We start from the raw sequence: 15,882 nt of genomic DNA, 5'->3' as shown, positions 1-15,882 counted from the left end.
TATTTCTTCCTTTCTGTGATCACATGCCTCTCATAACTACAATCAAAATAAGGAATCTGCAAATCTACTTACCCCTTTATTGGCAGCAATGCAGCATTCTGCTATTCTTAGCCAAAGACGAGGGTTTGAGTGATAAACCTGGACTGCCTCAATCAGGCATTCAAAGGCAGCTAAGGGTCTCCCAATGTGCAAGAGCTGAATTCCACAATTGTAGAGCAACTCATACCGTTTGTTAGTCAGTAGTGTACACATGGGTCTTCCTGAAAATTTTTTACCTGCAGAAAAGATTACATTATACTGGATGTACAGCTTGGGAGAGCAGAAAAGTAACACTGGGAGGAGGAGAGAAGCTGTAGGAAACACCCCCAACCAAACCCCTTTCATCACAAAAATCCACTAGCCTCCCTCTGTGTACTCCTTCCACGTCAAAGGCAAATTAACTGTATTAGAATCATAGACTGATTTTGCTTGGAAGGGCATTTTAAGACCATCTAGTTCCAACCCTCTGCCATGGGCAGGGACACCTTCCACTAGACCAAGGTTGCTCAATATTCTTTTTCTGTGTTCTTAAAAAAGGTTGAGGTTCATTAAATGCCAACCACTCAAGCTAAACATTATATAAAAATACTGATTCCCAGATTTGTGAGAATACATATTTTTGTTAATCATATAAATTCCAGCAGAAAACCTCTTTGCTGTAACAAAACATGAAACATTTTCTGTCTTCACACTGCTGCCTAAGACTGCACTTAGGTACAGGGCCAGGGTAGGAATGGGAAAAGCAGTAATGTATGATAGTAACTGGATTTTAGAGAAACTTTAAAACAGGAACTTTATTTTGTCACATCCCCCTGACTGATGGCCCAAGACTATAAACAAGGGAGAAGTAACTGTCCCAGCCCCATAACACATCAAAGAAAACAGGAAAAAAAAACCCTACAAAACCCCCCCACTATTTCATCATCATCTATTTCTGGCAACAGCAACTGTACTCTGAAGTCAAGTTACAATCAAAATTCTCACTCTCCTTATTCTGTTCCCCTACAAAGAGATGAAACAGGAATTCTGCTGGTAATTACTGAAAGCTCCTATCATCTGCTTTCTTGATTCATCTTCCCCTCTTCCACCGTCTGTTTTTATCTCTTAAAAGTCTTACCTGGATCCGAGTTGCCCATTCCTAGCTGTGCACATGCATTATCATTTTCTTGCAAGGCTTTTTTAAAGTAAAAAATTCCTAAATTGTGCTTTCCCATTGCAAAGTGGATGCAGCCAAGGTTGTTCCAGAACATACACCTTAAGCATTCACCTGAGAGAACAAAAGACCATTTTTGTAAACTTAGAAATACCACTGAGCCTGTAAAATGCTCCCATCACTCTTTCACGGGTCAGCATCCTATGGTAGTCTATTAAACATGTTCTTCAGTGAGATGTTCATGGATTATGTAGTTAATGTCTCTGCCTTGCAAGCACTTCAATAACCTACATCGCCATATACCACTCTAGTTCTAGTACACAATTGACCTGAAATGTGAAGCAGCCAGATTTACAGCTACCAAGCATCATATTCTAGGAGAACCAGGTATAAAGCCAGTATGACAGATTACAAGCTACAGTAAGTTCACCTGGAGGTTTTCATACAGCTTAGCATGAAAGCACTTCAAGTTTTCTAACAGATGGCTCTTGTGAAAGGAAATTCTCAAGTGATGTTACCTGCCTAAGTTTTATAAAATAAACAAATATGTCAACCTAAAACAAACAGGAAATGCACTCTCCTTCCTAAATATATCATGTTTAGGTAACACTGTAAGAAGTTCCTTCTAAATTATGAAGGACAGAAAATAAAACTCTTACCTGCTGGTAACTGAAGCATTACAGGGTTATCATGGACAGAAAAAAACCCACAAAACCCCATCTTAAAAATCCAAACCACCAGGAAACACTTAAATTAATCAGTGTTTTAATCATAACCTAGAAAGACTGTTAAGTGAACATTCTACTGTACAAAAAAGGTGTATGAAAATTAAACTTTCCAGAAAAATTTAAGTTATAAAGAGAACTTTAAGCATAAAATTTGACAGAAAGATAAGTTACAGTAAATTCTAAAAGAAGTGTCAAGATATGCCAGAATAGGCATTATGGAAATATTTTGAATGTTTTCTATTAAAGTTATCTGTAAATACAGAATTAAAAAAAAAATATTCAGTAGTTTTACAGTACAAGTGTTTTTTAAAATCCTAATTCTCTCCTGACACCAGATACAGCTTTCTCACTGCATTTTTTAATTGAGGTTTTAAACAGTTAACTAAAATCTCAAATATATTTAAATAATACCATACACAGTGAGTATGCAAACACAGAATATATATTTATAGTATATGAATAACTGTTGTATCTAAATATCATACACATTGATGTGCTGGTAAATTTTTGTACATGTCTACACATATATACTTTCTAGATATAAAAGTAACTTAAAATGGCATACAATAGAAGTCAAACACTTCAGGAAACATTAGCATTTTCCCCACAATCATCTTTATAACTGCTATAGTCTCCTCTTTGAGTACAATCTGAAATCTCATTTCTAGATCCAGTACATCGCTGCTTGTTTCATGTCATGATTTAGACACACAGACGAGCCTTGCAAATATTACAGTTACACATTCACAAATTCATTTTCATAGACAACTGCTGCATTTTCTAGAACACTCAGTGAAAAATGCAACAGTGTTACATGAAGGAGCACAACAAGAAAGATTAAAGCATATCCAGCATATAAACCCATGATATTCAGGGCCTAGTTTACTGAGTAATCATTAATATGCTTTATATTAATATCAATGAGTACCCCTATTATACTACACATTTAAGTGCTTGCAGGATGAAGGTTTTCTATTTTACCTGTTTTCATGAAGCCCGGATGTTCAGCAATGTTTGCACTGTTTAAAAGTTTGACTGCTTTACGATAATTGCCCCTCAAATATTCAAAATTGCTCTTCAGAAAGAGAGAAGGAGCTGACTGTGAAGGAGAAAACAACAGTTAATTACCTCTTGGTTTATGATTTGTACTGCTAGTGTTAGATTACTCCACAGCTGGCCTCTACTGCCGTTTTAAAAATAAGTGGGCCTAGGCCCTAATACTTTCAAGAAGTAGCATTTCTTTGCTAAGCACATGATTTACACTCACCTCCTCTGAACTACAAAATGATTCATACACTGTTACTGCTCTAAAACCCAACACCAGTCTAGAGAACTCTGTCCTGGCAATGGCTAAGTGCAGAGGATCTCCTTTTTATTTAGGAGGATCTTTCTCTAACCTGTCTTCTAGTACACTCTTCCCAACAGTTCCCTCCCTGAGGAGTTCAACAACTTCCTCCTGGGTTGTGATCTTCCTGGTCTGCCGACAGAGACTGCTGTAGTTCTGCCAAACTAGTAGCTGTTGAGGCTGGCAACAAAAGGGAAGTGCTCTCTTCCCATTCCCTGCTCCTCAGTTAATGTAGAATTTATTTGGGATGGTGGAAGTAATTCTGAGTTGAGAACTCCTATGTAAAAAAAGAAACTGCTTTCTAGCAAGAGGTAAGCCTCAAATAAATTTCAACAAAAAACAAACAAACAAAAGCGTATCACAGAACTAATCATAATTCTTTTATGAACTGATTTAAATCACCACTGACATCGGACTTTTGTAATACCCGTGACATTCATAGTAAACTAAAATTTGTCTTGCGCTGCTTACATTATAAAGCAAACTGAATCTGTTCACTATATAATGATTCACTGTTAATTTGGGATCATTAATCATAAAGGACATTTTCTGAGCAACTGAAAACAGCACAAGTAAGAAAATTCTACACTAATTTTACTTGTGGTGAAGAGATTAAAAGCCCAACTGACCGCATAAAGCATTATTTCAGACACCCATTCTCAGTAAGATCTTGCTTTGTAAAGAAAGTTAGAAAATTCAATTTTAAGATAGAGAACATATTTACATTAGAAAAACATTAGCTTTAAGAATACTTACATTCCCAGCTGTATTCATGACAGACTTGATCTCCCTTTTGCATGCTTTTAGTGATTTCATCTGGATATAGGCTCTCACCTTATACTGTTAAAAAATTAAATTTATTAAATAAAAAACCAAGAACTTGTGCAGGTTTGCAAGATGAATTGTTTCTAGAGATTTATTACAGATACTTCATGTACATCTTAAAAACAGGTAGTAAAAAGCTGTTCAAAAAGCCTTCCTAAAAAGACGTTCTATTCAGACCTTCAACAACAAATGTTTTTTCTGCATTCACAGTAAGCAGATGCACATTCTGTTCAAAGGTCAACAACTAATCTATTCAAACACACACTAGCACTTCAAATGACAAACTAATTAAAATAACCTAACTTCTTAATCCCAGACATTTACCTACTAAACTGAATACACCAATTAGTGAATGCTGATAAAGAAGCATTTTGATTCTTCAAATATTTTTCCACAGAACAGTACAGTGAAATAAAGACTCTGCTGATTTAGACTGTTGGAGGTCTGACAGATATAAGGTCAGTGCAGCTAACTGTAGTTTAAAAAAGCATTATGACAAACTGTGAGGACTGAAATCATGGGGTTCTTTTGGTGTTGGGTCAGTTTTTCCTTTACATGGCTCTTACAAAAATGAAGTGTTAAATAAATTCTTTTGGTTTACCACATGAAATTCAAGACAGAATATCACGATTCATGCTGAACTGGACGTGAAGCAGATGGTACTTGGTTTTAAGAAAAACTTGAACTAATATACTTGTATAAGTAATATGCAGACACTTACCTGATGTATCTTAGATTTAGCAACTTCTATTAAAGCTCCGCTTTCAGCTTTTTGATTCGAGGAATCTTTATTTGTATTATTACCCGACTGTCAAACAGAGAAAGGGAAGTGTTACTATTAGTCACCTTTTAAATTCAGTTCACAGATTCTTTCATAAGCTATTTTTATCAATCTCACAAGAAGAAAATTATTTAATAGTAAAAAAAAGAAAAAACAACACATCCCACCAAATACTGTAACTTGAGCTTAACAATCAAAACCCATGAACAGCCACACCAGCCTATGAAAGCAGAATTCTATATTAACATCAGTGTTACATTATGCTGCTCTGCAGTTGAAGTATTTTAAAAATTCTCTTACCCTGAAGGATTATATGTACATTCTAGTCTCTCTTTAATATTTTCATCAATAGAATTACTATATACTTAAAGATAAAATATTTTATCTTAAGTATGACAATCCATTAACGGGAAAAGACTGAAACGTCCTTTTTTCACTTTCAAGCCACTACTCATTCCATTGATTTTTTCAGAAGACACATACAAAAGATTTCATTTGAAAGTATTCCTCATACTTTCAGATACTGTGTAAAAAAGATGCTTGACTTGGCATACTTCGGCATGCAATTGCAATTCCCCTCTGACACTGATTTCCCTTTCAAATTAAGAATCTCATGGTCATAATCCAAGACAAACAAGGAAAACTATTTATATTTGATCATGAAAACAACTGTCTTTCCAACACAAGTGTCTAACTTAAAACACTTCTTAGCTCCCTGGGAGTAGGAGAAAGGGATGAAATAGAAGGAAAAAACAGCTGCTGTATAAAACTAACTCAGTTACTAACACGCATAAGTTGCTGTCTGAAGTTAAAGGCAATCTAACAGTTTTATAATTCAGAAGTCTTATAAAAGTATTTCTGGGCTGTGTTAAAGCATATTTCATGTAAAGACTTAGTGGCACTTATTTTAAGCTCACCTCATTTTTTCCATTCTTGCTGTTATTGTTGCCTTGTGAAATCATTTTTTCCAGAACAGCAAGCAAATGCAAGGCTTTCTCAGCTTGGTAAGTTAGAAGGTATAGGTCTATAAGCAAGAAGCAGACAGCCTGAGCGAACTTCTCTTCTGTAGAAAGCAAAGAACCAAAACTGATGTTACAGCTCTAATACCAATCCTTCCAAACACAACAACAACAACAACAAAAAAAAAAAAAAAAACAACAAAAACCAAACCAAAACCCAGCCACCTGACTATAAAGTACATCTACACAACACTATGAGAAAAATACATAAATTACATTAAAAAAAAAAAAACAAAATGCAGATATGTAGAATCCCATAGAACTTGAAAGGATTCCATACAAACATATCTCTGCTGGGCTAGCTTCTCAGGATAAGTACCAAGCAGACGTACTGAAAACTAGGAGGAATTGAAGGAGAAACACAGTAGTATTTATGTAATTTACTGAGACACATACATCTTTCACCCTTGTCACCTCTAAAAGTCAATGAGGATTTTGAAGTTACTTAATACAAGTATGGCAATTACACAACACAGGGTGCCAGAGCTCATAAAAGCTGGAGACTTTATATTCAGATATGAGCACATACAATTATGTATGACATAATGCAGGTAATAAAAAATGTGAGTGCCTGACAAAACCAGACCTACCCATGAAGTTGCCTAATGACTCAAACTACTAGATTTTAAATCATTTAATTAGCTTGTACATATAATTTACATAAATATCTTTTAAAGATATCAAAAATCCATTTCAGTTTCATTATACTTGTCTGCTAAATGCCCTTGAAGTACCTTTCCCCCAAATTCGATTGCTGTCTTCGATACAAGTAAACCATATGCTTCATTCCAAAGCCTACCTACTTCTTTTAGAGCCATATCAGGAAAATTACAAATCACTTGTCTGGTAGTGAGAAAGACTGAATGATCTTTTTGTAGTTACTGAATGAACAAAACTCTTCTTTCTATGTACGTACCGAAAGGCTCTATGAACTGGTACAGCTTCTCCCCAACTGATATAGCTTCAGTATACTGACGCAGATGATACAGAATAACAGCTTGATTGTAGTACAGCATACTGTTTTCAACATCATCTAAACCATCCATTTCTTCAACAACAGAGTGAACCTAAAAAGCCCCACTTTTTAATAAAAGTTTTATTAAACTTTTAATACCTATGACTTTTTAAAGTGTCAAAAAAAAAAAAAATCCAAAGGTATGAATCTGTCTAAAGCGAGGTCAGCAAGCGCTATAGGCTAAGAAACTTTATTGCTGCCCACATAAATCCAGAAAAAAAAATTACAATTAAGTAGAAAGCCATCACTGAGTAGTAAAGTAACGTTTTCACTTTTTTACTTTTTTCACAAACTATTTCAGGTTAAGGAACTGTCTATTGAAAGAACATAGTAGGTGTTTCTATGGTTATAATCTCTGAAACATTTCAGCTTCAGATTAATTTCACCAATAACTAAAACCGTAACTATAAAAACAGTGTTCTTAAAAGATTAAACAGACTCAGAGGTTTAAAAGTGATGTTACTTTCTTATTCCTTTATTAAAATCTAAGGGACAAGGGGCAGATATTTTATTCCTATTTCACTGGAATATCTCACCACCATTAACAGTACCCACAATCAAGTATTATGTCAACACATTTGCATTACCTGGTTCTTCAGCTGGTTAAGGGTTTGCCTCAAATTGTCGGTTGTAGTCTGGTTACTTTTACAGAACTCTGCAACAGCAGTATTCAAAGTTATTTTGTAGTCATCTTTGTTTATGTCTTGAAGGGTATTCAGGTGTTGTAAACAAGCATCATAGTTGCCAGCCTGGAAATTGCACACATACCAGAAACATGCACTTATAAGATACAAAGTATAAACTAGGAGGTTACTAAGTTTTGATGAAAGTATCTTCTGTAAGTTTAAAAAGAAAAGTAGTATTTCCTTTATCAACAGCAACTGGAGCAAACTAAACATCTACACACATCCTTCGTTGTTTATGCAGACTATAATGTATGAGAAGTAAGTCTAAAAGTTGAGGTCATATTCAAACTTCAAGAAGAATTTTGTGGAGGAAGGCCAAATGGAGTAGTTGATTATTATAAACAGATGTTTCCATGAAAAGTGTTATTCTGATTTCTCTTCATCATACTATTTTGAGTTTCAAGATTCTTTGTTTCCTCAGTTTTCATTATCTTTCCCCATCACATGTACATTGAGTGGCTGCAGTTGCTTACTTAAGTCCCAGCCCATCATTCTGTGTTCATTCTTCACTTCACCTGGAGAGACTGAGTTATAATTTAGTCTGTGGAAGTCATCTTAACACAGGTTGGAAGAAAAGAGTGTGTCACTTTCACAGTACAGGTTTAAATATTTTTACAAGTTTTAGCTGCCGAATGAAGTATTCTATCACCAGTTTAGGCATGCCTAAACAGAAACTAGGACCCAAGCATGATGCTCCTCTGAGGTGTGACTTAATCAAGAAATCCCTTTTTTTGACCTCACTAATGAGAAAGGACTTCAGAATGGCTCACCTCTTTCTGCTTTCACTTTTAGTCTGTGTTTGTGCAGGAGGAATTTAGTGGCATCGAGGAATGAAAAAGAACTCCAGACTCTTTCAACTGTGTTAAGCCTAAATGATCCTTCGCTGCCTGCTGTTCAATTCCAGTACAGGAATTATCATTTTCACCTCTTCTGTACCAAGATTACTTCCAATCTGGTCAATCAGATAAGTAGATTCATTTCCATCTCTGTCAACACTTCAGAATCGAAAGCTACGCTCTTGAGCACCACGACCACTTCCTCCTCCTTTTTAAGTGCTGTTCCATGGAGCTTCTCCAGGGCTCCTGCCTAACTTCCTCTACTAAGGGAAGCATTACAATAGAGAAAGGCTCTGTGGTGCTTCTGCTCTTCCCAAGAAAGTTGCCATTCTGCAGCTACTCTCAAAAGAACCATCCGAGTTCCTTCAGTCTCCTATGAAAGCACAGTTACACAATTTACAGAGAGATGTAGCAGGGTGTTGACTCACAGTATTTTCACAACTCTAAAGATCAACAGCATGGATTGCCTAGTGACCATGTACATGAACACAGGGACTTGTAATTCAACTGCTGGTATGCTCTTTAACTGAGACAGTTCATCTCCCAGTGATCATCTTCATGTGTTCACACTCAGAGCTTCTCTTCAACAGGAGTAGCTTTCAGGTCACAGCAACAAGGCTTCTAACCATGGCTGGACTAAAAACCTCAAACCCTTAAATGGTCACCTTATTTATCCCTCAGCCAACAGTCCTTTACTTGACTCTACCAGACAAGATCTAGGATATGATATAAATTTTGCAGTAATTCTATCAAGACTGATATTGGAAACGAAATCTAATAAGGCAGCCCACAAAGCTATTTAAAGCAACTCAATAGCAAGCAAAACTGGCAAACGTGTCAGCAGATTAATTCTGCGAACATCTGCCACTACTTCACACCTCCATGAACTTAGGGAGTTCTTAAAGCAAGGAAGAAAGTATGAAATAAACAAGATACCCTGGACAAGTATTAAAACTGAAAGTCTGATCTGCTGAAATCATTGACAGATCAAAAGTATTTTAGGCTCATAGATCTCTGAGCAAGGTGGAAAATAGACAAACCTTTCATGTGCCTTCAGTTTTCAGGATCAAATGCCAATGAGCAAAGAGTTATTGAAAAAGTCATTGAGCTAGAAAGCACTCAAGAAGACATCAGTGAACAACATCAACTGTAGACAGTTTAAGGACCAACTACATGTAACAACATTCTAGGCAAAAAAATGTAACAAGTGAAACACACAAGAAGGAACCTCATAAGACAGCATTTAAATTCTTCCCCCAATCTATTTAATAGGTCCAAAACCAAATTATGTAAGGCATTGTGGAGACAGAGACACAACAATTGAAAGGAAAAGCAATTACACTTCCCGTCACGTGCTACACTAAATAAAATTAGGAGACAGTACAAAGAAAGAAGTAAACTGAAAGATGTGGTACCTGAATTTTAACACACTCAAAAAGATCTTCCAAGAAGCACAAAACAAGCAGCAAATACTGCCTGTGGGTGTTATGTGTTGAAGAGTATGTTTTAATGTAAAGTGACAGAACAGTATACAACACTTTCTGTGAAAGAATACAGAAAGATACTAAAACAAAAAAGGTTTGTTAGGTTGCTGGTTTTTAACTGCATGCAGTTCCTTTAAATCCTTTAACACAACATTTTTAACTTGAAGTAACTAATTCTTCAGACAGATCATGCATTTTCAACACTGACACAGAATAGCAACCTGCTTCTAATTAACTCAGTTTTTAAGATGACTAAGTTTTGAGAATCAAGATTAAGCACAATCTTGGGCACTTCATTCAAGTATCCCCTTCAGACTTCTCACACCACAGCAGAGAGAAACCCCATGTGCTGTCTTGAGAATACAACTAGTGCTACTTTTTATATAATATCCCATTAATACATTTGCAACTGTGCTAAGAAAACAGGAAGAATAATTATAAAAGCCCATTTAGCAGTTGTGATAAAGCAGAAGTCTCAGAGCTTGGCTGTCTTACCAGAAAAGCTTGTAATGCACTGCTTGACAATTCCTTTTCCTGATCAGTAATCCCAGAAGTACCAGCTCCTTCATGTTTCTCAGTACCTTGATCTGTAAAGTGGTCAGAAGGTTACAAGAAAGTTTGCAAATGTGATGCCAGCTCTTCAGTTTAAAAATTTTGTTTCTTCTAGTTCTCAAGATCTTCTCACCAGTACAAGTAACTTCCCAGATAACTGCAGCATTGTCTCCCTACTACACTGAAGTATCTCATTATCCTACACTCCCAGTGAATTCCTCTCTACAAAATGTAAATGTAATAATCCTAGCTAAATTACCGTGCTCAAGCACTAACCAAAGTCCTGCAAGTTAACTGACAATGCACACATTTTAGATTTCTCTTCAAAGCTGCAATCATATACTAGGATAGCCTTTATTTACATAAAGAGTACCACACTGGATTAGGTGAAAACCCCATGCATCCTGTATGTTGCTTCCCAAACAGCAAGAGAGGGATGCTTTAGGGAACAACATACAAAACTGCAGCAAACACTAGAATTTTCACCCAGCTCCCTGTTTTGGAGAATAAGTCTCCCTAAACAAGAGGCTGCAATCAAAACATCATTGTTAATAATCACTGGCAGACCTGATGTATTTTTTAAATCTCTCTATACTTTTGTATTCTTCAATTATACCCCACAAAATGCTACGTAGTGATTACATTGCAAGACAGGAGGAAATGCTGTCTATTCACTTTTTCCACCTCACTTCCAGTCTTGGAGATCTTTCTTTGAATCATTTCTCTTCCAGGATGAGCAGGCACAGTTTATTCTGTACCTTCCTTACATGTTTTTTCCCCAGAATCTTCTCCAGTTCTACTATATCTTTTTCCAGACTAAGACAAGAACTGAGTGTAGCAGTTAATGATGGTGGCCCCTTTGAGCATTTATATTGCAATATAATAAAAACAAGGACTTTATAAACCACTTTTGCAGAAAATTATTTCTTGAATTTCACAGTGGAAGCATTGCTCTAACCTACTTTTTGCTATCTTAATAGGCTAGGTAGGCTTTGTAAATTCAGTGTCTTTCTTCCCTAGCATTCACAGATGTAATGTAAACTCTGCTAATTTTGCTTTCACTTTGAACAAATGAAGACACTTATCCACGAGTTCTGCTGCAAAACAACATAAAACCAAACATACTGTCTGCTACTGACTACGAAATTTGCAAATATAAGACAAACAACAATAAGCGGCCACCAAACCTGAAAGGATTCATCAATTAACATCCTTAGTAAGTATAACACAGATTTAGTAATGTATTACTAGTTTGTTCTTGTTGCTGGGAAGACAGTGACATCCCTTCTATTGCCATATATAACAATACATTTGAGCAAGAACTGTAAATATTTGGATGTGGCTTTCATCCTGCTTCAAGACACCAACAAAGCTGAGATTTTAAAAACTCAATAATCTTACACCTGCAACTCACAAAGTAACCCACTGTGATTTAGACAAGATTCAGGATTCAGCAGTTTCAGTACTCTGGAGGGAAGGATCTCCAGGGGGCTACAGAACTGCACACATACGCGTACTGTAAGATCTGTGTATAAGGCATTGATGAGTACCACTTGCACTGCCTTTTCCTTGAAAGGGAAGAACAGGAGAGAAAATTAAAATATAAAAGAGCTCAGAAAACGTTTGATGTGCCAAGGTTTTCTGCAGCAAAAGAGGAAAGGAACAAGAAGCACCTCTCCTTCAAGCTAAACACAGAATAAATTGGATTTCTGCTCTAAATCTTGTGGTTGTATAGTTTAACAGAATGTTAGCACCCTCCAAGGACCTCTAGAACAGCAGCGAATAAGTAAACATTTTCCCTCATGCTTTCATGCTACCAGTTACATTATCTGCTTTACTTGCTCAGCACACCTTCCAGATTATGCTAGTGAAAGTAAATATAGTGCAGAGACTTACGACTCTCAGACTTTTGAAGTTGATAAGAGTCAATCTGGTCAAGAGGTTCCTCACATACAGATTTACCCAGCAGAGCAGTGCCATCGACTACAGAGTGCATTACTGATTACTGCCATTGTATGCAAGTTGGTAAAACAAGCATCTCAAATACAGATGGGCTTATGGAAGTATCAATCCTGAACTAAAATGTCTTAAGTGAAAGATAAGAGACTGTTGTCTAAGTTGCATAATAAAAGCACCACTTTTTTAGGCGCTTGATGTATTTCCTAGGGAAAAATCAGGGCAGGTCTACAGATTTCACTATGCCTCTAAGTCTGCTGGAATGTTAAAGGGAAGAAAAAAAGGGGACTACTTTAAACAAAATCAGAGCAGTCCCAGTTTTATGGCTGTAATCCAATCGACTACACCTACTATGACTCAGTAAGCAAAGCAGGTTTGCAACACTGGAAGTTTATAATGAAAAAATGAAGTGAAAGTCCAGCTGATGTGGTTCACAGCATAGCTCTCTCCTTTGAGAAAAAAATCAAAACAAAAAAAAACCCAAAAAACAACACCCAGACTTTGGCTAGTCTCTACCATTTTTGCCCAAATACACTTGAAACCTCTTAAAGAGCTAAAGGTGCTTCTAATCTGTTGTAATCCTGCCACTCTTGTTTAGACCAGGACCTGTTGCTTTAGTTGATCTTTATTATTATTGAGAGATCTCACAGACAGGAGTCATCTAAAAGCTGGCTGGTGCAACATACTGAAAAGATTCCACTTAAACGAAGAGAGAAAATAAAGCATTCTTGCTCCTTTGGCTGCAAACGACTCTGAAGCACTTGCAAATAAAACTATTGTTTCCATATTTCTTGAGGCATTTGAAAATGAAACAGGTAAGTGCATTGTTACCTGGGAAAACATACAGCATGCTGCTTGCTCACTCAGACCTAGTGATCTTTGGCATTCTTGCAGAAGCATGTGGTGTGAGTAACACAGCACACCACTCACTACCGGCATGCTCCTATCCATCAGCTGAGACACCCGAAACAATGCAGATTCTCTGCTCCACAAATGACAGGACTTGGTTTTTCTCTGTAAATTGTATTTACATACAGGCCTGTTTGTTTAACACTTTCTTTTGGCCAACTTTCGCAAGTACAGAGTAACTCTGTATCTAATAGTTGTCAGGCAAGTGACGAGGGGCAAAAGGGGCAACCTGGAAAAGAATCAACTGCCCAGATTTTGATCTGGAGGAAACTGCTGCACTGAGTTTGAAGTTAAAGCAGCAAGTCAGGAAAATAACTTCCTAGTGAGCAATCCTGGGGCGGGGCAGAGCAGTAGAAACACTATGTCATGGAGACTTGCTTGCTTTGCACAAGCAAGGAGCTGTCCCTACTGGAGAAGTTACAGGTGGACAGCAGAACTTTGGGAAACCTGTTTCTATGAGAGGAGAACACAGAAAATTATCAGACTACCACCTGAAAAGGGAGATTGCTCATCAACTTGCTGACACACCATATAAGCTATAAGAAGCCACATCTCCCACAAACACATACCCAAAGACATCCAGAGAGTGACTGCAATGATTATCCTTCTCATACCTGTTCTCCGTATCTCCAAGGACTGCTGTTCCTGAGCTCTCTTGTTCCTAGGCCCTGCAAATTACATCTGACATGAACTGTGCTGTTGAATACCTCTGGAATTCTTTTTCTGGAATTATTTTTATTTCCAAACTCTACAGGCAGAGGGATAGTATCTCCCTTGGATGTGGGTAAATCTGTCTCATAACTCTTGCTCCAAAAGCATTTTGAAGGGTACGAAGACCAACCAGAGTGTTCAGCCTCTATAAGATAATGACAGCTTCTGGCATCAAAACTACATTTTTCTATGAAGCACTGCACTATTAGTATAAATATAACAATTCTTCAGTGCTATATAACAAAAAAGCAAACACTTCTCAGTGGAAAGTTCCTTGTAACTCGCTGCTATGAACAAGTTCAGTATGTAGAAAGTCTTGCCACAGCTCACGGCTTTGGTTCACTGGGGCACATACTGTTCTGTTAGGAAAGCACAACTGAAAAGTTCCTTCAACACTTCTAGGACAACAACAAAACATAAAAAGCCTAATGTCAATTTCTTTCTCTTGTAGTTTTGGAGATGCTTACAGTGCTTACAAATAAACACAGGATTGTTTAGTATGCATCAGTCAGTGCAGTACACTAGTCTTTCCCACAAGCTTTTCCAGACACTGAGGAGTTTTGTATTCAGCATCCAGAGGGAAAAAAAAAAAAACCACTTAAGGCATTTTTAAATAATCTTTCCCACAGAGGTCTTCCTGCATGAAGGGCAGTCTTATGTGACACAGGTAAGCAGTATCAACACTAATGAGTTACATAGCAACTGTTCTTGAGATTTACTGAGGGTATTTACCAGATGATTTATTCTTTCTAATTCTGGTGATCTCTCTACGGTGTCTTTTCAGGCCTGAGTTTAGGGAAGACTCGCTCATCCCCTGAAACCAAAGCATCAACTCAGAGCGAAGCAGAGCGAGCTCCAGAGATTAAGTAGCAGCACAGAGCATTCGCATCTCCCCAGCGCCTCCCGAGTGTCCCAGTTTAACAAATTAACCCAGAACTCGACTCCTGCAGCAGTTACTAAACTCTGGGAGACACCGACACGCATCCCCACCAATATTCCCTCCCCATCGATTCCTGCCAGGCGGAGGGCACGGAGAGGCCCGTTCCCCCCCGCCACGGACCCGGCATGACACAGGCCTATGGGTGGCGGGGCTCGCCGGCACTTCGTACCAGCCACCAGCAGCCCGGCCACCGTGGGGCACTACTTCTTCGGCGGAAGGAAACAGCACAGCGCACGGTAAGCAGCCGTCGTTTCTCCTTCCGCGCAGGACGTATCGGAGCTCACCCCCCCACCCACGCGGAAACGTATCCCTCCGCAGCAGCGGCCCAGGCATGCGGCGGGCACGGCGGCCCGCGGTGGCTTCCCGCACGCTCACCCGCAGTCTTGTCCGCTGCCATCTCCCCCACTGTGCGGTGCAGCCGTGCGGCCCGCCCAGCGCCGAGAGTCCTTCCCGCACAGCGCGATACCGAGCGCTGCCGACACCACAGCCAATCAGCCGCTATCCCCCGCCGAACTACTTTGCCACCGCCGCCCTCCGCGCGCCGAGCCCGCCCCGCTGCCTGCGCCGCTCGCTCCTATTCGCCCGCAGCTTCCGGGTTCCCTGCTCCAGCGCGACGTACGGCCGTTGCCGAGAGACCGCGCAACTGACGTCAGTACGCCGCAACGCTTCCCCCGGAGGGAGAGGGCGCGCATGCGCGCTGCCTTCCGTCGTGGGGGCTGCCGGCGCCATGTTGGTTGCTGTGGTACGCCGGGAGGGGAGGGCAATGGCCGCTTCTATGTACGTGCCTTCCGGTCCTTCCGCTGCACTGGGTTGAGAGGCAGGTGTCGGTAGCTTGTTCAAGAATGTATTTTGTTCCAGAATGCAGCCGGTTCGGACGTGCCGGGATCCCCTCAGGAGCAGCTA

At 38.8% G+C, this 15,882-nt stretch overlaps 1 protein-coding gene across 5 annotated transcripts in view; it reads right to left on the bottom strand.

The window, feature by feature from the left end:
* The window catches only part of CNOT10 (CCR4-NOT transcription complex subunit 10), a 34,648-nt gene extending 19,103 nt beyond the window's left edge, over nucleotides 1-15,545 (bottom strand). Inside the window, exons 1-12 of one of the 5 annotated variants that reach the window (XM_065666169.1) lie at nucleotides 15,355-15,545; nucleotides 14,772-14,853; nucleotides 13,943-13,996; nucleotides 10,407-10,498; nucleotides 7,493-7,654; nucleotides 6,807-6,957; nucleotides 5,789-5,934; nucleotides 4,812-4,898; nucleotides 4,022-4,105; nucleotides 2,902-3,019; nucleotides 1,157-1,306; nucleotides 73-275 (exon numbers count right to left, since the gene is read on the bottom strand). In XM_065666169.1, the coding sequence (XP_065522241.1) occupies nucleotides 73-275; nucleotides 1,157-1,306; nucleotides 2,902-3,019; nucleotides 4,022-4,105; nucleotides 4,812-4,898; nucleotides 5,789-5,934; nucleotides 6,807-6,957; nucleotides 7,493-7,654; nucleotides 10,407-10,498; nucleotides 13,943-13,996; nucleotides 14,772-14,850 (1,326 nt within the window). In that variant the 5' untranslated portion in view covers nucleotides 14,851-14,853; nucleotides 15,355-15,545. Of the gene's footprint in view, nucleotides 1-72; nucleotides 276-1,156; nucleotides 1,307-2,901; nucleotides 3,020-4,021; nucleotides 4,106-4,811; nucleotides 4,899-5,788; nucleotides 5,935-6,806; nucleotides 6,958-7,492; nucleotides 7,655-10,406; nucleotides 10,499-13,942; nucleotides 13,997-14,771; nucleotides 14,854-15,148; nucleotides 15,230-15,354 lie in introns of those variants that run through there. The other 4 variants (XM_065666170.1, XM_065666171.1, XM_065666172.1 and 1 more) reach the window with 4 other exon arrangements.
* Nucleotides 15,546-15,882: the final 337 nt, after the last annotated feature.

This window comes from Lathamus discolor, chromosome 2 (genome assembly GCF_037157495.1).
Source record: "Lathamus discolor isolate bLatDis1 chromosome 2, bLatDis1.hap1, whole genome shotgun sequence".
NCBI lineage: Eukaryota > Metazoa > Chordata > Aves > Psittaciformes > Psittacidae > Lathamus > Lathamus discolor.
The sequence above is the reverse complement of the archived record's forward strand: the minus strand, read 5'-3'. Positions and strand labels throughout refer to the sequence as shown.